A 23167-nucleotide genomic window follows, 5' to 3' on the forward strand; every position below is an offset into this window, starting at 1 on the left:
TCTTTCTCCAGGCTCCTTCTCTCCCTTGCACTTTGCCCTTCTCCTCTTTCCTCCATGTGTGCTCATCGTCTTCTCTTGCACTGAGGGCTCCTCCTCTTCCTCCAGGCTCCTCCTCTTCCTTCTTGCAGGCTCCTCCTCTTTCATGCATTCTCCTCTTTCCCCCCCTTGCACTTTGTCTTCTCCTTTTTCTTCCCATGCTCCTCCTTGTGCCTTCTTACCAAATCCTCCCTTCCACTGAGGGCTCCTCCTCCTTCCTTCTTGCAGACTCCTCCTCTTTTTCCAAGTTCCTGTTCTTCCATGCATTCCCCTCTCCCCCCCCCCCTTGCACTGTGAACTTCTCCTTTTTCCTCCTATGCTCCTCTTCTTCCTCCAGGCTACTCCTCTTTCCTTCTTGCAGTCTCCTCCCCCTTACACACTCCTCTTCCTGCAGGCTACTCCTCTTTTTGCTTGTAGGCTCCTCCCCATTACATTCAGCTCTTCCTCAGACCCCTCCTCTTTCCTTGCAGGCATTTCCCCCTTGCACATTCAGCTCTTTCTCCAGGCGCCTCCTTTTTTCCCAGGCTCCTCTTCTTTCTCCAGGCTCCTCCTCTTTACTTCTTGCAGGCTCCACCCCTTACACACTAGTTTTTCTGCAGGCTCTTTCTTTCTTTCTTGTAGACTACTCCCCCTTACACATGCAGCTCCACCTCTTCCTCCAGGCTCCTCCACTTTCCTTCTTATAGGTTCCTCCTTTTACTCCAGGCTACTCCTTTTTTTCTAGGCTCCTCCTCTTTCTCCAGGCTCTTCCACGTTCCTTCTTATATGGTCCTCCTCTTCCTCCAGGCTCCTCATCCTTCCTTGAGGCTCCTCCTATTTTCTTCTTGTAGGCTCCTCCTCTTCCTCCAGGCTCCTCCTATTTCTTTCTTGTAGGCTCCTCCTCTTTCCTTCTTGTAGGCTCCTCCTCTTGCTCCAGGCTCCTCATCCTTCCTCTAGACTCCTCCTCTTTCCTTCTTGTAGGCTCCTCCTCTTCCTCCAGGCTCCTAATCCTTTCTCCAGACTCCTCCTCTTTCCTTTTTGTAGGCTCTGCCTCCTCCTCCAGGCTCCTCCTCTTCCTCCAGGCTCCTCATCCTTCTTCCAGACTCTTCCTCTTTCCTTCTTGTAAGCTCCTCCTCTTCCTCCAGGTGCCTCTTTTTTCTTTTTTGTAGGCTCCTCCTCTTCCTCCAGACTCCTCTTTCCTTCTTGTAGGCCCCTCCTCTTCCTCCAGGCTCCTTTTTTCCTTCTTGTAGGCTCCTCCTCTTCCTCCAGGCTCCTCCTCTTTCCTTCTTGTAGGCTCCTCCTCTTCCTCCAGGCTCCTCATCCTTCCTCCAGACTCCTCCTCTTTCCTTCTTGTAGGCTCCTCCTCTTCCTCCAGGCTCCTAATCCTTTCTCCAGACTCCTCCTCTTTCCTTTTTGTAGGCTCTGCCTCCTCCTCCAGGCTCCTCCTCTTCCTCCAGGCTCCTCATCCTTCTTCCAGACTCTTCCTCTTTCCTTCTTGTAAGCTCCTCCTCTTCCTCCAGGTGCCTCTTTTTTCTTTTTTGTAGGCTCCTCCTCTTCCTCCAGACTCCTCTTTCCTTCTTGTAGGCCCCTCCTCTTCCTCCAGGCTCCTTTTTTCCTCCTTGTAGGCTCCTCCTCTTCCTCAAGGCTCCTCCTCTTTCCTTCTTGTAGGCTCCTCCTCTTCCTCCAGGCTCCTCATCCTTCCTCCAGACTCCTCCTCTTTCCTTCTTGTAGGCTCCTCCTCTTCCTCCAGGCTCCTCATCCTTCCTCCAGACTCCTCCTCTTTCCTTCTTGTAGGCTCCTCCTCTTCCTCCAGGCTCCTCTTTTTTCCTTTTTGTAGGCTCCTCCTCTTTCCCCATAGACCCCACTGTAATGCCCACAGCCAGTGGCGCCTCCAGGATTCTGGTAATTATGGGGTGCTGTTCCGCCATGACTGCTGATAATGACCTGTAATTGAGACAGTTCCTGGCTGGGTGCAGACTGCTGTCCTCCGCCCCGCCGGCCCGCGCTGACAGCCATCGTAGTCCCTCTGTATGGCTGGTTGTGAGGGTCCCCTTTAAGCCGCCGGTGGCTGTCAGTCCCGCTGCTCCCCCATCTCTCCACCTCCCACTTTCTGTTTTATGACTCCCTTCTCCTCCATCTGCCACAATTACTGTTCCGCCAAATGGCACAAGCAGGCGGATCTTTCTCTGCTGTGCGAGAGTTGCAGCTCGATAGCAGGCGGCGGGCAGTGGATGAGCGCGGCGAGGGAGAAGGCAGGCGGAGGACCTGGCTTTTGGGTGAGAGCAGGAGACCCGCCCGCCGCCCCGGCTCTAAACCGCGCTCCTTCATTTGCAGAGTCCCAATGAAGCGATCTCACACCCCCCCGGCGAACGTCGCCAACGGAGCCCTGCGCTCCTTGTCCCAGGAGCTCGGCAAAGGCAGCGCCGTCATGCTGTCGGCGGCAGTCCTGGAGCTGCCCAGTCCTGGGGGGCGCGGACCGACCCATCACGAGGGACCCCGAGGATCGCAGAGTGAAGCGCCAGCTGCGGAGGGGAAGTCCGGGGGCACCGTCAAAGTCTACCTGCCCAACCAGCAGAGGACAGTGGTGAGTCGGGGTACCGGGGGTGGCGGGTGCGCTCCGGGGACCGGCGGGAGATTTCACGCTTTCCGTCTGTTTGCAGGTGAACGTCCGGTCGGGGATGACCGTCTACGACTCCTTGGATAAGGCGCTGAAAGTGCGCGGCCTGAACCAGCAGTGCTGCGCGGTGTACCGCCTGTTACACGGGTACGGAGCAGGGTTATATACTGGTGCAGCAGAGCCGAGCGCGTACTCCTCCACGCTCGGCTCTGCTACGTCGCCGTTCAGCACCATATGGACGGCTGTCGCTCAGTGCTGTCTTCCCCGCGTGTTGGCAGCTCGGCGTTACCATCCCCTAACACTCCGCTCCCAGTATTATGCAACGCCATGCTGCTGCTTCTTAAAGGGGAAGGCGCACGCAGTGCCCAGTAACATGACCTCTTTCCCTGCAGACGCAAGACCCTCACCGACTGGGAGACGGACATCACGCCGCTGGTGGGGGAGGAGCTGATGGTGGAGGTCCTGGCTGACGTCCCGCTGTCCATGCACAATTTTGTAAGTAGTCCACCTATCCACCCATGTCTTGCTGCCGCCGACATTTCCTCATTTTCCCACAATGCCTTGCTGCAGGTGCGGAAGACTCACTTTAACCTGGCGTTCTGCGACTTCTGCCTCAAGTTCCTGTTTCACGGTTTTCGCTGCCAGACCTGCGGATACAAGTTTCACCAGCACTGCAGCAGCAAGGTGCCCACCGCCTGTGTGGACATCACCAAGCTGCCCAAGTAAGTGCCCCCCGACAGCCCGGACTAAAGGGGCACTCCTGACACTGTGCCTCGTCACTGCAGCTTTCTGATACTCCTTATATGTCAGTTCTGCAGCGTGGTCACCATCTCTGCTTGCTGTCAGTGAATGGCTGGAATAGTGTCCTGATCACAGAGCAGCGATAAAGAAAGGCGCAGCGAAACGTGGTCAGGGGGAGGTCAGCAGCGTGTGGCTCTAAGGATAGTTTCCATTCACTGACAGCAAGAAGGGATCCTTAGAGGAAATAAGTTTTAAATTCTGCACTAGCTGTCGGGATCTATTTCTCTAATTCAGAGGTCTAAATTCTCTGCAAAGAACTGGAGGCTAATTATAAAATGCCGGCTTCCTGGGACCACCACTAGGGGGAGCGCTCTACAGACAGATTTGTATCATGTATATATACACAGGGAGCTCCCCCCAGTGGTGGCTGCAGACAGGATCTTATCATGTATCTCTGTATACAGGGAGCTCCCCCTAGTGGTGGCTGCAGACAGGATCTTATCATGTATTTCTGTATACAGGGAGCTCCCCCTAGTGGTGGCTGCAGACAGGATCTTATCATGTATCTCTGTATACAGGGAGCTCCCCCTAGTGGTGGCTGCAGACAGGATCTTATCATGTATCTCTGTATACAGGGAGCTCCCCCTAGTGGTGGCTGCAGACAGGATCTTATCATGTATCTCTGTATACAGGGAGCTCCCCCTAGTGGTGGCTGCAGACAGGATCTTATCATGTATCTCTGTATACAGGGAGCTCCCCCTAGTGGTGGCTGCAGACAGGATCTTATCATGTATTTCTGTATACAGGGAGCTCCCCCTAGTGGTGGCTGCAGACAGGATCTTATCATGTATCTCTGTATACAGGGAGCTCCCCCTAGTGGTGGCTGCAGACAGGATCTTATCATGTATCTCTGTATACAGGGAGCTCCCCCTAGTGGTGGCTGCAGACAGGATCTTATCATGAATCTCTGTATAGAGGGAGCTCCCCCTAGTGGTGTCTGCAGACAGGATCTTATCATGTATCTCTGTATACAGGGAGCTCCCCCTAGTGGTGGCTGCAGACAGGATCTTATCATGTATCTCTATATACAGGGAGCTCCCCCTAGTGGTGACTGCAGACAGGATCTTATCCTGTATCTCTGTATACAGGGAGCTCCCCCTAGTGGTGACTGCAGACAGGATCTTATCATGTATCTCTGTATACAGGGAGCTCCCCCTAGTGGTGGCTGCAGACAGGATCTTATCATGTATCTCTGTATACAGGGAGCTCCCCCTAGTGGAGGCTGCAGACAGGATCTTATCATGTATCTCTGTATACAGGGAGCTCCCCCTAGTGGTGGCTGCAGACAGGATCTTATCATGTATCTCTGTATACAGGGAGCTCCCCCTAGTGGTGGCTGCAGACAGGATCTTATCATGTATCTCTGTATACAGGGAGCTCCCCCTAGTGGTGGCTGCAGACAGGATCTTATCATGTATCTCTGTATACAGGGAGCTCCCCCTAGTGGTGGCTGCAGACAGTATATTATCATGTATCTCTGTATACAGGGAGCTCCCCCTAGTGGTGGCTGCAGACAGGATCTTATCATGTATCTCTGTATACAGGGAGCTCCCCCTAGTGGTGGCTGCAGACAGGATCCTATCATGTATCTCTGTATACAGGGAGCTCCCCCTAGTGGTGGCTGCAGGCAGGATCTTATCATGTATCTCTGTATACAGGGAGCTCCCCCTAGTGGTGGCTGCAGGCAGGATCTTATCATGTATCTCTGTATACAGGGAGCTCCCCCTAGTGGTATCTGCAGACAGGATCTTATCATGTATCTCTGTATACAGGGAGCTCCCCCTAGTGGTGGCTGCAGACAGGATCTTATCATGTATCTCTGTATACAGGGAGCTCCCCCTAGTGGTGGCTGCAGGCAGGATCTTATCATGTATCTCTGTATACAGGGAGCTCCCCCTAGTGGAGGCTGCAGACAGGATCTTATCATGTATCTCTGTATACAGGGAGCTCCCCCTAGTGGTGGCTGCAAACAGGATCTTATCATGTATCTCTGTATACAGGGAGCTCCCCCTAGTGGTGGCTGCAGACAGGATCTTATCATGTATCTCTGTATACAGGGAGCTCCCCCTAGTGGTGGCTGCAGACAGGATCCTATCATGTATCTCTGTATACAGGGAGCTCCCCCTAGTGGTGGCTGCAGGCAGGATCTTATCATGTATCTCTGTATACAGGGAGCTCCCCCTAGTGGTGGCTGCAGACAGGATCTTATCATGTATCTCTGTATACAGGGAGCTCCCCCTAGTGGTGGCTGCAGGCAGGATCTTATCATGTATCTCTGTATACAGGGAGCTCCCCCTAGTGGTGGCTGCAGACAGGATCTTATCATGTATCTCTGTATACAGGGAGCTCCCCCTAGTGGTGGCTGCAGACAGGATCTTATCATGTATCTCTGTATACAGGGAGCTCCCCCTAGTGGTGGCTGCAGACAGGATCTTATCATGTATCTCTGTATACAGGGAGCTCCCCCTAGTGGTGGCTGCAGACAGGATCTTATCATGTATCTCTGTATACAGGGAGCTCCCCCTAGTGGTGGCTGCAGACAGGATCTGATCATGTATTTCTGTGTACAGGGAGCTCCCCCTAGTGGAGGCTGCAGACAGGATCTTATCATGTATTTCTGTGTACAGGGAGCTCCCCCTAGTGGTGGCTGCAGACAGGATCTTATCATGTATCTCTGTATACAGGGATCTCCCCCTAGTGGTGGCTGCAGACAGAATCTGATCATGTATTTCTGTGTACAGGGAGCTCCCCCTAGTGGAGGCTGCAGACAGGATCTTATCATGTATTTCTGTGTACAGGGAGCTCCCCCTAGTGGTGGCTGCAGACAGAATCTGATCATGTATTTCTGTGTACAGGGAGCTCCCCCTAGTGGAGGCTGCAGACAGGATCTGATCATGTATTTCTGTATACAGGGAGCTCCCCCTAGTGGTGGCTGCAGGCAGGATCTTATCATGTATCTCTGTATACAGGGAGCTCCCCCTAGTGGTGGCTGCAGGCAGGATCTTATCATGTATCTCTGTATACAGGGAGCTCCCCCTAGTGGTGACTGCAGACAGGATCTTATCATGTATCTCTGTATACAGGGAGCTCCCCCTAGTGGTGGCTGCAGACAGGATCTTATCATGTATCTCTGTATACAGGGAGCTCCCCCTAGTGGTGGCTGCAGACAGGATCTGATCATGTATTTCTGTGTACAGGGAGCTCCCCTGAGTGGAGGCTGCAGACAGGATCTTATCATGTATTTCTGTGTACAGGGAGCTCCCCCTAGTGGTGGCTGCAGACAGGATCTTATCATGTATCTCTGTATACAGGGAGCTCCCCCTAGTGGTGGCTGCAGACAGGATCTGATCATGTATTTCTGTGTACAGGGAGCTCCCCCTAGTGGAGGCTGCAGACAGGATCTTATCATGTATTTCTGTGTACAGGGAGCTCCCCCTAGTGGAGGCTGCAGACAGAATCTTATCATGTATCTCTGTATACAGGGAGCTCCCCCTAGTGGTGGCTGCAGACAGGATCTTATCATGTATCTCTGTATACAGGGAGCTCCCCCTAGTGGTGGCTGCAGACAGGATCTTATCATGTATCTCTGTATACAGGGCGCTCCCCCTAGTGGTGGCTGCAGACAGGATCTTATCATGTATCTCTGTATACAGGGCGCTCCCCCTAGTGGTGGCTGCAGACAGGATCTTATCATGTGTCTCTGTATACAGGGAGCTCCCCCTAGTGGTGGCTGCAGACAAGATCTTATCATGTATCTCTGTATACAGGGAGCTCCCCCTAGTGGTGGCTGCAGACAGGATCTTATCATGTATCTCTGTATACAGGGAGCTCCCCCTAGTGGTGACTGCAGACAGGATCTTATGTATCTCTGTATACAGGGAGCTCCCCCTAGTGGAGGCTGCAGACAGGATCTTATCATGTATCTCTGTATACAGGGAGCTCCCCCTAGTGGTGGCTGCAGACAGGATCTTATCATGTATCTCTGTATACAGGGAGCTCCCCCTAGTGGTGACTGCAGACAGGATCTTATGTATCTCTGTATACAGGGAGCTCCCCCTAGTGGAGGCTGCAGACAGGATCTTATCATGTATCTCTGTATACAGGGAGCTCCCCCTAGTGGTGGCTGCAGACAGGATCTTATCATGTATCTCTGTATACAGGGGGCTCCCCCTAGTGGTGTCTGCAGACAGAATCTTATCATGTATCTCTGTATACAGGGAGCTCCCCCTAGTAGTGGCTGCAGACAGAATCTTATCATGTATCTCTGTATACAGGGAGCTCCCACTAGTGGTGGCTGCAGACAGAATCTTATCATGTATCTCTGTATACAGGGAGCTCCCCCTAGTGGTGACTGCAGACAGGATCTTATCATGTATCTCTGTATACAGGGAGCTCCCCCTAGTGGTTACTGCAGACAGGATCTTATCATGTATCTCTGTATACAGGGAGCTTCCCCTAGTGGTGGCTGCAGACAGGCTCTTATCATGTATCTCTGTATACAGGGAGCTCCCCCTAGTGGTGGCTGCAGGCAGGATCTTATCATGTACTCTGTATACAGGGAGCTCCCCCTAGTGGTGGCTGCAGACAGGATCTTATCATGTATCTCTGTATACAGGGAGCTCCCCCTAGTGGTGGCTGCAGACAGAATCTTATCATGTATCTCTGTATACAGGGAGCTCCCCCTAGTGGTGGCTGCAGACAGGATCTTATCATGTATTTCTGTATACAGGGAGCTCCCCCTAGTGGTGGCTGCAGACAGGATCTTATCATGTATCTCTGTATACAGGGAGCTCCCCCTAGTAGTGGCTGCAGACAAGATCTTATCATGTATCTCTGAATACAGGGAGCTCCCCCTAGTGGTGGCTGCAGACAGGATCTTATCATGTATCTCTGTATACAGGGAGCTCCCCCTAGTGGTGGCTGCAGACAGGATCTTATCATGTATCTCTGTATACAGGGAGCTCCCCCTAGTGGTGACTGCAGACAGATTCTTATCATGTATCTCTGTATACAGGGAGCTCCCCCTAGTGGTGTCTGCAGACAGAATCTTATCATGTATCTCTGTATACAGGGAGCTCCCCCTAGTGGTGGCTGCAGACAGGATCTTATCATGTATCTCTGTATACAGGGAGCTCCCCCTAGTGGTGGCTGCAGACAGGATCTTATCATCTATCTCTGTATACAGGGAGCTCCCCCTAGTGGTGACTGCAGACAGGATCTTATCATGTATCTCTGTATACAGAGAGCTCCCCCTAGTTGTGACTGCAGACAGGATCTTATCATGTATCTCTGTATACATAGCGCTCCCCCTAGTTGTGGCTGCAGACAGGATCTTATCATGTATCTCTGTATACAGAGAGCTCCCCCTAGTGGTGACTGCAGACAGGATCTTATCATGTATCTCTGTATACAGGGAGCTCCCCCTAGTGGTGACTGCAGACAGGATCTTATCATGTATCTCTGTATACAGAGAGCTCCCCCTAGTGGTGGCTGCAGACAGGATCTTATCATGTATCTCTGTATACAGGGAGCTCCCCCTAGTGGTGACTGCAGACAGGATCTTATCATGTATCTCTGTATACAGAGAGCTCCCCCTAGTGGTGGCTGCAGACAGGATCTTATCATGTATCTCTGTATACAGAGAGCTCCCCCTAGTGGTGACTGCAGACAGGATCTTATCATGTATCTCTGTATACAGGGAGCTCCCTCTAGTGGTGACTGCAGACAGGATCTTATCATGTATCTCTGTATACAGGGAGCTCCCCCTAGTGGTGGCTGCAGACAGGATCTTATCATGTATATCTGTATACAGAGAGCTCCCCCTAGTGGTGACTGCAGACAGGATCTTATCATGTATCTCTGTATACAGGGAGCTCCCCCTAGTGGTGGCTGCAGACAGGATCTTATCATGTATCTCTGTATACAGGGAGCTCCCCCTAGTGGTGACTGCAGACAACATCTTATCATGTATCTCTGTATACAGGGAGCTCCCCCTAGTGGTGACTGCAGACAGGATCTTATTATGTATCTCTGTATACAGGGAGCTCCCCCTAGTGGTGGCTGCAGACAGAATCTTATCATGTATATCTATATACAGGGAGCTCCCCCTAGTGGTGGCTGCAGACAGGATCTTATCATGTATCTCTGTATACAGGGAGCTCCCCCTAGTGGTGACTGCAGGCAGGATCTTATCATGTATCTCTGTATACAGGGAGCTCCCCCTAGTGGTGACTGCAGGCAGGATCTTATCATGTATCTCTGTATACAGGGAGCTCCCCCTAGTGGTGGCTGCAGACAGGATCTTATTTATCTCTGTATACAGGGAGCTCCCCCTAGTGGTGGCTGCAGACAGGATCTTATCATGTATCTCTGTATACAGGGAGCTCCCCCTAGTGGTGGCTGCAGACAGGATCTTATCATGTATCTCTGTACACAGGGAGCTCCCCCTAGTGGTGGCTGCAGACAGGATCTTATCATGTATCTCTGTATACAGGGGGCTCCCCCTAGTGGTGGCTGCAGACAGGATCTTATCATGTATCTCTGTATACAGGGAGCTCCCCCTAGTGGTGGCTGCAGACAGGATCTTATCATGTGTCTCTGTATACAGGGAGCTCCTCCTAGTGGTGGCTGCAGACAGGATCTTATCATGTATCTCTGTATACAGGGAGCTCCCCCTAGTGGTGGCTGCAGACAGGATCTTATCATGTATCTCTGTATACAGGGAGCTCCCCCTAGTGGTGGCTGCAGACAGGATCTTATCATGTATCTCTGTATACAGGGAGCTCCCTCTAGTGGTGACTGCAGACAGGATCTTATGTATCTCTGTATACAGGGAGCTCCCCCTAGTGGTGGCTGCAGACAGGATCTTATCATGTATCTCTGTATACAGGGAGCTCCCCCTAGTGGTGACTGCAGAGAGAATCTTATCATGTATCTCTGTATACAGGGAGCTCCCCCTAGTGGTGGCTGCAGACAGGATCTTATGTATCTCTGTATACAGGGGGCTCCCCCTAGTGGTGACTGCATGCAGAATCTTATCATGTATCTCTGTATACAGGGAGCTCCCCCTAGTGGTGGCTGCAGGCAGGATCTTATCATGTATCTCTGTATACAGGGAGCTCCCCCTAGTGGTGGCTGCAGGCAGGATCTTATCATGTATCTCTGTATACAGGGAGCTCCCCCAGTGGTGGCTGCAGACAGGATCCTATCATGTATCTCTGTATACAGGGAGCTCCCCCTAGTGGTGGCTGCAGACAGGATCTTATCATGTATCTCTGTATACAGGGAGCTCCCCCCAGTGGTGGCTGCAGACAGGATCCTATCATGTATCTCTGTATACAGGGAGCTCCCCTTAGTGGTGGCTGCAGACAGGATCCTATCATGTATCTCTGTATACAGGGAGCTCCCCCTAGTGGTGGCTGCAGACAGGATCTTATCATTTATCTCTGTATACAGGGAGCTCCCCCTAGTGGTGACTGCAGACAGGATCTTATCATGTGTCTCTGTATACAGGGAGCTCCCCCTAGTGGTGACTGCAGGCAGGATCTTATCATGTATCTCTGTATACAGGGAGCTCCCCCTAGTGGTGACTGCAGGCAGGATCTTATCATGTATCTCTGTATACAGGGAGCTCCCCCTAGTGGTGGCTGCAGACAGGATCTTATTTATCTCTGTATACAGGGAGCTCCCCCTAGTGGTGGCTGCAGACAGGATCTTATCATGTATCTCTGTATACAGGGAGCTCCCCCTAGTGGTGTCTGCAGACAGGATCTTATCATGTATCTCTGTACACAGGGAGCTCCCCCTAGTGGTGGCTGCAGACAGGATCTTATCATGTATCTCTGTATACAGGGGGCTCCCCCTAGTGGTGGCTGCAGACAGGATCTTATCATGTATCTCTGTATACAGGGAGCTCCCCCTAGTGGTGGCTGCAGACAGGATCTTATCATGTGTCTCTGTATACAGGGAGCTCCTCCTAGTGGTGGCTGCAGACAGGATCTTATCATGTATCTCTGTATACAGGGAGCTCCCCCTAGTGGTGGCTGCAGACAGGATCTTATCATGTATCTCTGTATACAGGGAGCTCCCCCTAGTGGTGGCTGCAGACAGGATCTTATCATGTATCTCTGTATACAGGGAGCTCCCTCTAGCTCTGTATACAGGGAGCTCCCCCTAGTGGTGGCTGCAGACAGGATCTTATCATGTATCTCTGTATACAGGGAGCTCCCCCTAGTGGTGACTGCAGAGAGAATCTTATCATGTATCTCTGTATACAGGGAGCTCCCCCTAGTGGTGGCTGCAGACAGGATCTTATGTATCTCTGTATACAGGGGGCTCCCCCTAGTGGTGACTGCATGCAGAATCTTATCATGTATCTCTGTATACAGGGAGCTCCCCCTAGTGGTGGCTGCAGGCAGGATCTTATCATGTATCTCTGTATACAGGGAGCTCCCCCTAGTGGTGGCTGCAGGCAGGATCTTATCATGTATCTCTGTATACAGGGAGCTCCCCCAGTGGTGGCTGCAGACAGGATCCTATCATGTATCTCTGTATACAGGGAGCTCCCCCTAGTGGTGGCTGCAGACAGGATCTTATCATGTATCTCTGTATACAGGGAGCTCCCCCCAGTGGTGGCTGCAGACAGGATCCTATCATGTATCTCTGTATACAGGGAGCTCCCCTTAGTGGTGGCTGCAGACAGGATCCTATCATGTATCTCTGTATACAGGGAGCTCCCCCTAGTGGTGGCTGCAGACAGGATCTTATCATTTATCTCTGTATACAGGGAGCTCCCCCTAGTGGTGACTGCAGACAGGATCTTATCATGTGTCTCTGTATACAGGGAGCTCCCCCTAGTGGTGGCTGCAGACACGATCCTATCATGTATCTCTGTATACAGGGAGCTCCCCCTAGTGGTGACTGCAGACAGGATCTTATCATGTATCTCTGTATAAAGGGAGCTCCCCCTAGTGGTGACTGCAGACAGGATCATATCATGTATCTCTGTATACAGGGAGCTCCCCCTAGTGGTGGCTGCAGACAGGATCTTATCATGTATCTCTGTATACAGGGAGCTCCCCCTAGTGGTGGCTGCAGACAGGATCTTATCATGTATCTCTGTATACAGGGAGCTCCCCCTAGTGGTGGCTGCAGACAGGATCTTATCATGTATCTCTGTATACAGGGAGCTCCCCCTAGTGGTGGCTGCAGACAGGATCTTATCATGTATCTCTGTATACAGGGAGCTCCCCCTAGTGGTGGCTGCAGACAGGATCTTATCATGTATCTCTGTATACAGGGAGCTCCCCCTAGTGGTGGCTGCAGACAGGATCTTATCATGTATCTCTGTATACAGAGAGCTCCCCCTAGTGGAGGCTGCAGACAGGATCTTATCATGTATCTCTGTATACAGGGAGCTCCCCCTAGTGGTGGCTGCAGACAGGATGTTATCATGTATCTCTGTATACAGGGCGCTCCCCCTAGTGGTGGCTGCAGGCAGGATCTTATCATGTATCTCTGTATACAGGGAGCTCCCCCTAGTGGTGGCTGCAGACAGGATGTTATCATGTATCTCTGTATACAGGGCGCTCCCCCTAGTGGTGGCTGCAGACAGGATCTTATCATGTATCTCTGTATACAGGGAGCTCCCCCTAGTGGTGGCTGCAGACAGAATCCTATCATATATCTCTGTATACAGGGAGCTCCCCCTAGTGGTGGCTGCAGACAGGATCTTATCATGTATCTCTGTATACAGGGAGCTCCCCCTAGAGGTGTCTGCAGACAGAATCTTATCATGTATCTCTGTATACAGGGAGCTCCCCCTAGTGGTGGCTGCAGACAGGATCTTATCATGTATCTCTGTATACAGGGGGCTCCCCCTAGTGGTGTCTGCAGACAGGATCTTATCATGTATCTCTGTATACAGGGAGCTCCCCCTAGTGGTGACTGCAGACAGGATCTTATCATGTATCTCTGTATACAGGGAGCTCCCCCTAGTGGTGGCTGCAGACAGGATCTTATCATGAATCTCTGTATACAGGGAGCTCCCCCTAGTGGCGGCTGCAGACAGGATCTTATCATGTATCTCTGTATACAGGAAGCTTCCCCTAGTGGTGGCTGCAGACAGGATCTTATCATGTATCTCTGTATACAGGGAGCTCCCACTAGTGGTGACTGCAGACAGGATCTTATCATGTATCTCTGTATACAGGGAGCTCCCCCTAGTGGTGGCTGCAGACAGGATCTTATCATGTATCTCTGTATACAGGGAGCTCCCCCTAGTGGTGGCTGTAGCCAACATCTTATCATGTATCTCTGTATACAGGGAGCTCCCCCTAGTGGTGGCTGCAGACAGGATCTTATCATGTATATCTGTATACAGGGAGCTCCCCCTAGTGGTGGCTGCAGACAGAATCTTATCATGTATTTCTGTATACAGGGAGCTCCCCCTAGTGGTGGCTGCAGACAGGATCTTATCATGTATCTCTGTATACAGGGAGCTCCCCCTAGTGGTGGCTGCAGACAGGATCTTATCATGTATCTCTGTATACAGGGAGCTCCCCCTAGTGGTGACTGCAGACAGGATCTTATCTTGTATCTCTGTATGCAGGGAGCTCCCCCTAGTGGTGGCTGCAGACAGGATCTTATCATGTATCTCTGTATGCAGGGAGCTCCCCCTAGTGGTGACTGCAGACAGGATCTTATCATGTATCTCTGTATACAGGGAGCTCCCCCTAGTGGTGGCTGCAGACAGGATCTTATTATGTATCTCTGTATACAGGGAGCTCCCCCTAGTGGTGGCTGCAGACAGAATCTTATCATGTATCTCTGTATACAGGGAGCTCCCCCTAGTGGTGGCTGTAGACAGATTCTTATCATGTATCTCTGTATACAGGGAGCTCCCCCTAGTGGTGGCTGCAGACAGGATCTTATCATGTATCTCTGTATACAGGGGGCTCCCCCTAGTGGTGGCTGCAGACAGGATCTTATCATGTATCTCTGTATACAGGGGGCTCCCCCTAGTGGTGGCTGCAGACAGGATCTTATCATGTATCTCTGTATACAGGGGGCTCCCCCTAGTGGTGGCTGCAGACAGGATCTTATCATGTATCTCTGTATACAGGGGGCTCCCCCTAGTGGTGGCTGCAGACAGGATCTTATCATGTATCTCTGTATACAGGGAGCTCCCCCTAGTGGTGACTGCAGACAGGATCTTATCATGTATCTCTGTATACAGGGAGCTCCCCCTAGTGGTGGCTGCAGACAGGATCTTATCATGTGTCTCTGTATACAGGGAGCTCCCCCTAGTGGTGGCTGCAGGCAGGATCTTATCATGTATGTCTGTATACAGGGAGCTCCCCCTAGTGGTGGCTGCAGACAGGATCTTATCATGTATCTCTGTATACAGGGAGCTCCCCCTAGTGGTGGCTGCAGACAGGATCTTATCATGTATCTCTGTATACAGGGAGCTCCCCCTAGTGGTGGCTGCAGACAGTATCTTATCATGTATCTCTGTATACAGGGAGCTCCCCCTAGTGGTGGCTGCAGACAGGATCTTATCATGTATCTCTGTATACAGGGAGCTCCCCCTAGTGGCGGTCGCTAGTAGACAGAATTGTATCATGTATTGGAGCTCTGGTTTAGAGATGGAGACCCGAGTGCTATAAACATATTGGGTTTGGATATAAATGTGTATAAATGAAACGATTGATTCTGGAGAAAGTCGGGGACAGACGCACAAGGTACAGATGTGATTGTCACCCGCCGCCCGGACTCCTAATTCCTGTTGTTTGCTTGTCGTTCTTTAGACCCGCACCCAGTTGTCCGGATTATCATTACGATCATTCCCCCGGCATTATCCATGAACCCTACACCCCACAGCCATCCAGGTAATGACACCGCCATGCCGTCCTCGTCACGTGTGTGCCGTCCTCTGTTCATGGTTCCCAGCCCATCTCCATCTCTCCCTCCAGCAGCCCCCGGAGCCAGCACCCTGGAGCTGCTTCCTTTTCATTCCCCAGCGAGGGGCAACCCCTGCAACGGCATCGCTCCACCTCCACCCCCAACGTTCATATTGACAGCACCACGGGTCCGGTGGATAACAGCGTGATTGAGGTACCCGGTCAGGGAGGGAGCGGCTGTGCTATTACTGCGTGTGATTGGGGATAGACCCGGCTGTATGGGGCGTAGAGACCATAGACCCGGGGGGCACTGACAGACGGAGGGCGCATCAATCACAGCTGGACTAGTGGGCGCCCATGTTCTTTATAAGGGGTCACAATCTGACATGAGGACCCTCTCGTCCGCCACCATGACAGCTGTTCAGGGGGTGGGGAGGGCTATCCTGGCTGTCGGGGGTGGGGCGGGCTTTCCTGGCTGCCGGGGGTGGGGAGGGCTATTTTGGCTGCGGTGGGTGGGGAGGGCTATCCTGGCTGCCGTGGGTGGGGAGGGCTATCCTGGCTGCCGTGGGTGGGGAGGGCTATCCTGGCTGCCGTGGGTGGGGAGGGCTTTTCTTGCAGCCGGGGGTGGGGAGGGCTATCCTGGCTGCCGTGGGTGGGGAGGGCTTTTCTTGCAGCCGGGGGTGGGGAGGGCTATGCTGGCTGCCGGGGGTGGGGAGGGCTATCCTGGTTGCCGGGGGTGGGGAGGGCTATCCTGGCTGCTGGGGGTGTGATGGGCTATCCTGGCTGCCGGGAGTGGGGAGGGCTTTTCTTACTGCCGGGGGTGGAGAGGGCTATCCTGGCTGCCAGGCGTGGGGCGGGCTATCCTGGCTGCCGGGGGTGGGGAGGGCTATCCTGGCTTCCGGGGGTGGGGGGGGACTATCCTGGCTGCCGGAGGTGGGGAGGGCTATCATGGCTTCCGGGCGTGGGGGGGACTATCCTGGCTGCCGGGGGTGGGGAGGGCTTTTCTTGCTGCCGGGGATTGGGAGGGCTTTTCTTGCTGCCGGGGGTGGGGTGGGCTATCCTGGCCGCCGGGGGTGGGGAGGGCTATCCTGGCTGCCGGGGGTGGGGAGGGCTATCCTGGCTGCCGGGGGTGGGGAGGGCTATCCTGGCTGCCGGGGGTGGGGAGGGCTATCCTGGCTGCCGGGGGTGGGGAGGGCTATCCTGGCCGCCGGGGGTGGGGAGGGCTATCCTGGCCGCCGGGGGTGGGGAGGGCTATCCTGGCCGCCGGGGGTGGGGAGGGCTATCCTGGCCGCCGGGGGTGGGGAGGGCTATCCTGGCTGCCGGGGGTGGGGAGGGCTATCCTGGCTGCCGGGGGTGGGGAGAGCTATCCTGGCTGCCGGGGGTGGGGAGGGCTATCCTGGCTGCCGGGGGTGGGGAGGGCTATCCTGGCCCTGAGCACTGTATGACAGGCTACCAGACTCAGACGGACACCAGTCGGCCATGTCCATCCATTTTCAGACGTCATTGTCCCCCTCCTCTTGTGATTCATCTGTAGGGATCGCTGCGTCTGAGGCCGAGGTGACAATATGTAACGTTGTTCTATGGACCCGAGTCTTGGGGGTGGTCTCTAGTAGCCGCTGCCTCCCGCATACGAGGAGCGGACCCCCAGGTGAATCATAGGGGGCTTCATTCTGACATTTTTCTTTCTTTGCCAGGAGGCGTTAAGGAACGCGGCCATCTCCCGTGAGTGATATCTCCGCTGTGTACATACTGCCCCGATCCTTGTAGACCCCCATATACTCCCCTCTGCACCCAGCACCCCCGTCCCCTGTACAGACCCCTGCCTGTCCTGCTTTCCACCCAACACCCCCCCCCCCCCCGTCCCCTGTACAGACCCCTGCGTGTCCTGCTTTCCACCCAGCACCCCCCCCGTCCCCTGTACAGACCCCTGCGTGTCCTGCTTTCCACCCAGCACCCCCCCCCGTCCCCTGTACAAACCCCTGCGTGTCCTGCTTTCCACCCAGCACCCCCCCCGTCCCCTGTACAGACCCCTGCGTGTCCTGCTTTCCACCCAGCACCCCCCACCGTCCCCTGTACAGACCCCTGCGTGTCCTGCTTTCCACCCAGCACCCCCCCGTCCCCTGTACAGACCCCTGCGTGTCCTGCTTTCCATCCAGCACCCCCCTGTCCCCTGTACAGACCCCTGCGTGTCCTGCTTTCCACCCAGCACCCCCCCCCGTCCCCTGTACAGACCCCTGCGTGTCCTGATTTCCATCCAGCACCCCCCGTCCCCTGTACAGACCGCTGTGTGTCCTGCTTTCCATAGAGCACCCCCCCCCCCGTCCCCTGTACAGACCCCTGTGTGTCCTGCTTTCCATCTAGCACCCCCGTCCCCTGTACAGACCCCTGCGTGTCCTACTTTCCATCCAGCCCCCCGTCCCCTGTACAGACCCCTGCGTGTCCTGCTTTCCATCCAGCACCCCCCCCGTCCCCTGTACAGACCCCTGCGTGTCCTGCTTTCCATACAGCACCCCCCCCCGTCCCCTGTACAGACCCCTGTGTGTCCTGCTTTCCATCTAGCACCCCCGTCCCCTGTACAGACCCCTGCGTGTCCTGCTTTCCATACAGCACCCCCCCCCCGTCCCCTGTACAGACCCCTGTGTGTCCTGCTTTCCATCTAGCACCCCCGTCCCCTGTACAGACCCCTGCGTGTCCTGCTTTCCATACAGCACCCCCCCCCGTCCCCTGTACAGACCCCTGTGTGTCCTGCTTTCCATCCAGCCCCCCCCCCGTCCCCTGTACAGACCCCTGCGTGTCCTGCTTTCCACCCAGCACCCCCCCGTCCCCTGTACAGACCCCTGCGTGTCCTGCTTTCCATCCAGCACCCCCCCGTCCCCTGTACAGACCCCTGCGTGTCCTGCTTTCCATCCAGCCCCCCCCGTCCCCTGTACAGACCCCTGCGTGTCCTGCTTTCCATCCAGCACCCCCCCGTCCCCTGTACAGACCCCTGCATGTCCTGCTTTCCATCCGGCCCCCCCCCCCCGTCCCCTGTACAGACCCCTGCGTGTCCTGCTTTCCATCCAGCCCCCCCCCCCCGTCCCCTGTACAGACCCCTGCGTGTCCTGCTTTCCATCCAGCCCCCCCCCCGTCCCCTGTACAGACCCCTGCGTGTCCTGCTTTCCATCCAGCCCCCCCCCCGTCCCCTGTACAGACCCCTGTGTCCTGCTGTCCATCCAGCACCCCCCGTCCCCTGTACAGACCCCTGCGTGTCCTGCTTTCCATCCAGCCCCCCCCCGTCCCCTGTACAGACCCCTGCATGTCCTGCTTTCCATCCAGCACCCCCCGTCCCCTGTACAGACCCCTGTGTCCTGCTTTCCATCCAGCCCCCCCCGTCCCCTGTACAGACCCCTGCGTGTCCTGCTTTCCATCCAGCACCCCCCGTCCCCTGTACAGACCCCTGTGTCCTGCTTTCCATCCAGCCCCCCCCGTCCCCTGTACGGACCCCTGCCTGTCCTGCTTTCCATCCAGCACCCCCCCGTCCCCTGTACAGACCCCTGTGTCCTGCTTTCCATCCAGCCCCCCCGTCCCCTGTACAGACCCGTGTCCTGCTTTCCACCCAGCACCCCCCCGTCCCCTGTACAGACCCCTGCGTGTCCTGCTTTCCATCCAGCCCCCCCCCGTCCCCTGTACAGACCCCTGTGTGTCCTGCTTTCCATCCAGCACGCCCCCCGTCCCCTGTACAGACCCCTGTGTGTCCTGCTTTCCATCCAGCACCCCCCGTCCCCTGTACAGACCCCTGTGTCCTGCTTTCCATCCAGCCCCCCCGTCCCCTGTACAGACCCCTGCGTGTCCTGCTTTCCATCCAGCACCCCCCGTCCCCTGTACAGACCCCTGTGTCCTGCTTTCCATCCAGCCCCCCCCGTCCCCTGTACAGACCCCTGCCTGTCCTGCTTTCCATCCAGCCCCCCCCCCGTCCCCTGTACAGACCCCTGCGTGTCCTGCTTTCCATCCAGCACCCCCCGTCCCCTGTACAGACCCCTGTGTCCTGCTTTCCATCCAGCCCCCCCCGTCCCCTGTACGGACCCCTGCCTGTCCTGCTTTCCATCCAGCCCCCCCCCCCGTCCCCTGTACAGACCCCTGTGTGTCCTGCTTTCCATCCAGCACCCCCCCGTCCCCTGTACAGACCCCTGTGTGTCCTGCTTTCCATCCAGCACCCCCCGTCCCCTGTACAGACCCCTGTGTCCTGCTTTCCATCCAGCCCCCCCCCGTCCCCTGTACAGACCCCTGCATGTCCTGCTTTCCATCCAGCCCCCCCGTCCCCTGTACAGACCCCTGCGTGTCCTGCTTTCCATCCAGCACCCCCCGTCCCCTGTACAGACCCCTGCGTGTCCTGCTTTCCATCCAGCACCCCCCCCCGTCCCCTGTACAGACCCCTGCGTGTCCTGCTTTCCATCCAGCCCCCCCCGTCCCCTGTACAGACCCCTGTGTGTCCTGCTTTCCACCCAGCACCCCCCCCGTCCCCTGTACAGACCCCTGTGTCCTGCTTTCCATCCAGCACCCCCCGTCCCCTGTACAGACCCCTGCGTGTCCTGCTTTCCATCCAGCACCCCCCCCCCGTCCCCTGTACAGACCCCTGTGTGTCCTCCATCCATCCAGCCCCCCCCGTCCCCTGTACAGACCCCTGCGTGTCCTGCTTTCCATCCAGCCCCCCCCGTCCCCTGTACAGACCCCTGCGTGTCCTGCTTTCCATCCAGCCCCCCCCGTCCCCTGTACGGACCCCTGCGTGTCCTGCTTTCCATCCAGCACCCCCCATCCCCTGTACAGACCCCTGCGTGTCCTGCTTTCCATCCAGCCCCCCCCGTCCCCTGTACGGACCCCTGCGTGTCCTGCTTTCCATCCAGCCCCCCCCGTCCCCTGTACAGACCCCTGTGTGTCCTCCATCCATCCAGCCCCCCCCCCCCGTCCCCTGTACAGACCCCTGCGTGTCCTGATTTCCATCCAGCACCCCCCGTCCCCTGTACAGACCGCTGTGTGTCCTGCTTTCCATCCAGCCCCCCCCCCCCCCGTCCCCTGTACAGACCCCTGCGTGTCCTACTTTCCATCCAGCACCCCCCCCCCTCGTCCCCTGTACAGACCCCTGTGTGTCCTGCTTTCCATCCAGCACCCCCCGTCCCCTGTACAGACCCCTGTGTGTCCTCCATCCATCCAGCCCCCCCCGTCCCCTGTACAGACCCCTGTGTGTCCTGCTTTCCATCCAGCCCCCTCCCCGTCCCCTGTACAGACCCCTGCGTGTCCTACTTTCCACCCAGCACCCCCCGTCCCCTGTACAGACCCCTGTGTGTCCTGCTTTCCATCCAGCACCCCCCGTCCCCTGTACGGACCCCTGCGTGTCCTGCTTTCCATCCAGCCACCCCCCGTCCCCTGTACGGACCCCTGTGTCTCCTGCTTTCCATCCAGCCCCCCCCCGTCCCCTGTACAGACCCCTGCGTGTCCTACTTTCCACCCAGCACCCCCCGTCCCCTGTACAGACCCCTGTGTGTCCTGCTTTCCATCCAGCACCCCCCGTCCCCTGTACGGACCCCTGCGTGTCCTGCTTTCCATCCAGCCACCCCCCGTCCCCTGTACAGACCCCTGTGTCTCCTGCTTTCCATCCAGCCCCCCCGTCCCCTGTACAGACCCGTGTCCTGCTTTCCACCCAGCACCCCCCCGTCCCCTGTACAGACCCCTGTGTGTCCTGCTTTCCATCCAGCACCCCCCCCGTCCCCTGTACAGACCCCTGTGTGTCCTGCTTTCCATCCAGCCCCCCCGTCCCCTGTACAGACCCCTGCGTGTCCTGCTTTCCATCCAGCACCCCCCCGTCCCCTGTACAGACCCCTGCGTGTCCTGCTTTCCATCCAGCCCCCCCCGTCCCCTATACAGACCCCTGTGTCCTGCTTTCCACCCAGCACCCCCCCCGTCCCCTGTACAGACCCCTGTGTCCTGCTTTCCACCCAGCACCCCCCGTCCCCTGTACAGACCCCTGTGTGTCCTGCTTTCCATCCAGCCCCCCCGTCCCCTGTACAGACCCCTGCGTGTCCTGCTTTCCATCCAGCCCCCCCCCCGTCCCCTATACAGACCCCTGTGTCCTGCTTTCCACCCAGCACCCCCCGTCCCCTGTACAGACCCCTGCGTGTCCTACTTTCCACCCAGCACCCCCCGTCCCCTGTACAGACCCCTGCGTGTCCTGCTTTCCATCCAGCACCCCCCGTCCCCTGTACAGACCCCTGCGTGTCCTGCTTTCCATCCAGCACCCCCCGTCCCCTGTACAGACCCCTGCGTGTCCTACTTTCCACCCAGCACCCCCCGTCCCCTGTACAGACCCCTGCGTGTCCTGCTTTCCATCCAGCCCCCCCCCGTCCCCTATACAGACCCCTGTGTCCTGCTTTCCACCCAGCACCCCCCCGTCCCCTGTACAGACCCCTGCGTGTCCTGCTTTCCATCCAGCCCCCCCCCCCGTCCCCTATACAGACCCCTGTGTCCTGCTTTCCACCCAGCCCCCCCCCGTCCCCTGTACAGACCCCTGCGTGTCCTACTTTCCACCCACCACCCCCCGTCCCCTGTACAGACCCCTGCGTGTCCTGCTTTCCATCCAGCACCCCCCGTCCCCTGTACAGACCCCTGCGTGTCCTGCTTTCCGTCCAGCCCCCCCCCCGTCCCCTGTACGGACCCCTGCGTGTCCTGCTTTCCATCCAGCACCCCCCCCGTCCCCTGTACAGACCCCTGTGTGTCCTGCTTTCCATCCAGCACCCCCCCCCCCCGTCCCCTGTACAGACCCCTGCGTGTCCTCCATCCATCTAGCCCCCCCTTCCCCTGTACGGACCCCTGCGTGTCCTCCATCCATCCAGCACCCCCCACCGTCCCCTGTACAGACCCCTGTGTGTCCTGCTTTCCATCCAGCACCCCCGTCCCCTGTACAGACCCCTGCGTGTCCTGCTTTCCATCCAGCACCCCCCGTCCCCTGTACAGACCCCTGCGTGTCCTGCTTTCCACCCAGCACCCCCCGTCCCCTGTACAGACCCCTGCGTGTCCTGCTTTCCACCCAGCAACCCCCCCCGTCCCCTGTACGGACCCCTGCGTGTCCTCCATCCATCCAGCCCCCCCGTCCCCTGTACAGACCCCTGCGTGTCCTGCTTTCCATCCAGCCCCCCCGTCCCCTGTACAGACCCCTGCGTGTCCTGCTTTCCATCCAGCCCCCCCGTCCCCTGTACAGACCCCTGCGTGTCCTGCTTTCCACCCAGCACCCCCCGTCCCCTGTACAGACCCCTGCGTGTCCTGCTTTCCACCCAGCAACCCCCCCCGTCCCCTGTACGGACCCCTGCGTGTCCTCCATCCATCCAGCCCCCCCGTCCCCTGTACAGACCCCTGCGTGTCCTGCTTTCCATCCAGCCCCCCCGTCCCCTGTACAGACCCCTGCGTGTCCTGCTTTCCATCCAGCCCCCCCGTCCCCTGTACAGACCCCTGCGTGTCCTGCTTTCCACCCAGCACCCCCCCCGTCCCCTGTACAGACCCCTGTGTGTCCTGCTTTCCATCCAGCCCCCCCGTCCCCTGTACAGACCCCTGTGTGTCCTGCTTTCCATCCAGCCCCCCCGTCCCCTGTACAGACCCCTGTGTGTCCTGCTTTCCATCCAGCCCCCCCGTCCCCTGTACAGACCCCTGTGTGTCCTGCTTTCCATCCAGCACCCCCCGTCCCCTGTACAGACCCCTGCGTGTCCTCCATCCATCCAGCCCCCCCGTCCCCTGTACGGACCCCTGCGTGTCCTCCATCCATCCAGCCCCCCCGTCCCCTGTACAGACCCGTGTGTCCTGCTTTCCATCC

The 23167-nt window shown here is 56.6% G+C and overlaps 1 protein-coding gene across 3 annotated transcripts in view; it reads left to right on the forward strand.

The window, feature by feature from the left end:
* The window catches only part of ARAF (A-Raf proto-oncogene, serine/threonine kinase), a 38542-nt gene that overhangs the window by 3050 nt on the left and 12325 nt on the right, over nt 1-23167 (forward strand). For 2 of the 3 annotated variants that reach the window (XM_075324532.1, XM_075324534.1), the window contains exons 3-9: nt 2350-2599; nt 2676-2779; nt 3025-3127; nt 3203-3354; nt 15241-15321; nt 15406-15547; nt 17028-17055. In XM_075324532.1, coding sequence (XP_075180647.1) covers nt 2357-2599; nt 2676-2779; nt 3025-3127; nt 3203-3354; nt 15241-15321; nt 15406-15547; nt 17028-17055 — 853 coding nt within the window. In that variant the 5' untranslated portion in view covers nt 2350-2356. The remainder of the gene's footprint in view (nt 1-2349; nt 2600-2675; nt 2780-3024; nt 3128-3202; nt 3355-15240; nt 15322-15405; nt 15548-17027; nt 17056-23167) is intronic. The other variant, XM_075324533.1, reaches the window with a different exon arrangement.

The sequence above is a fragment of the Anomaloglossus baeobatrachus genome, chromosome 9 (genome assembly GCF_048569485.1).
Source record: "Anomaloglossus baeobatrachus isolate aAnoBae1 chromosome 9, aAnoBae1.hap1, whole genome shotgun sequence".
NCBI classification, from domain to species: Eukaryota; Metazoa; Chordata; class Amphibia; order Anura; family Aromobatidae; genus Anomaloglossus; species Anomaloglossus baeobatrachus.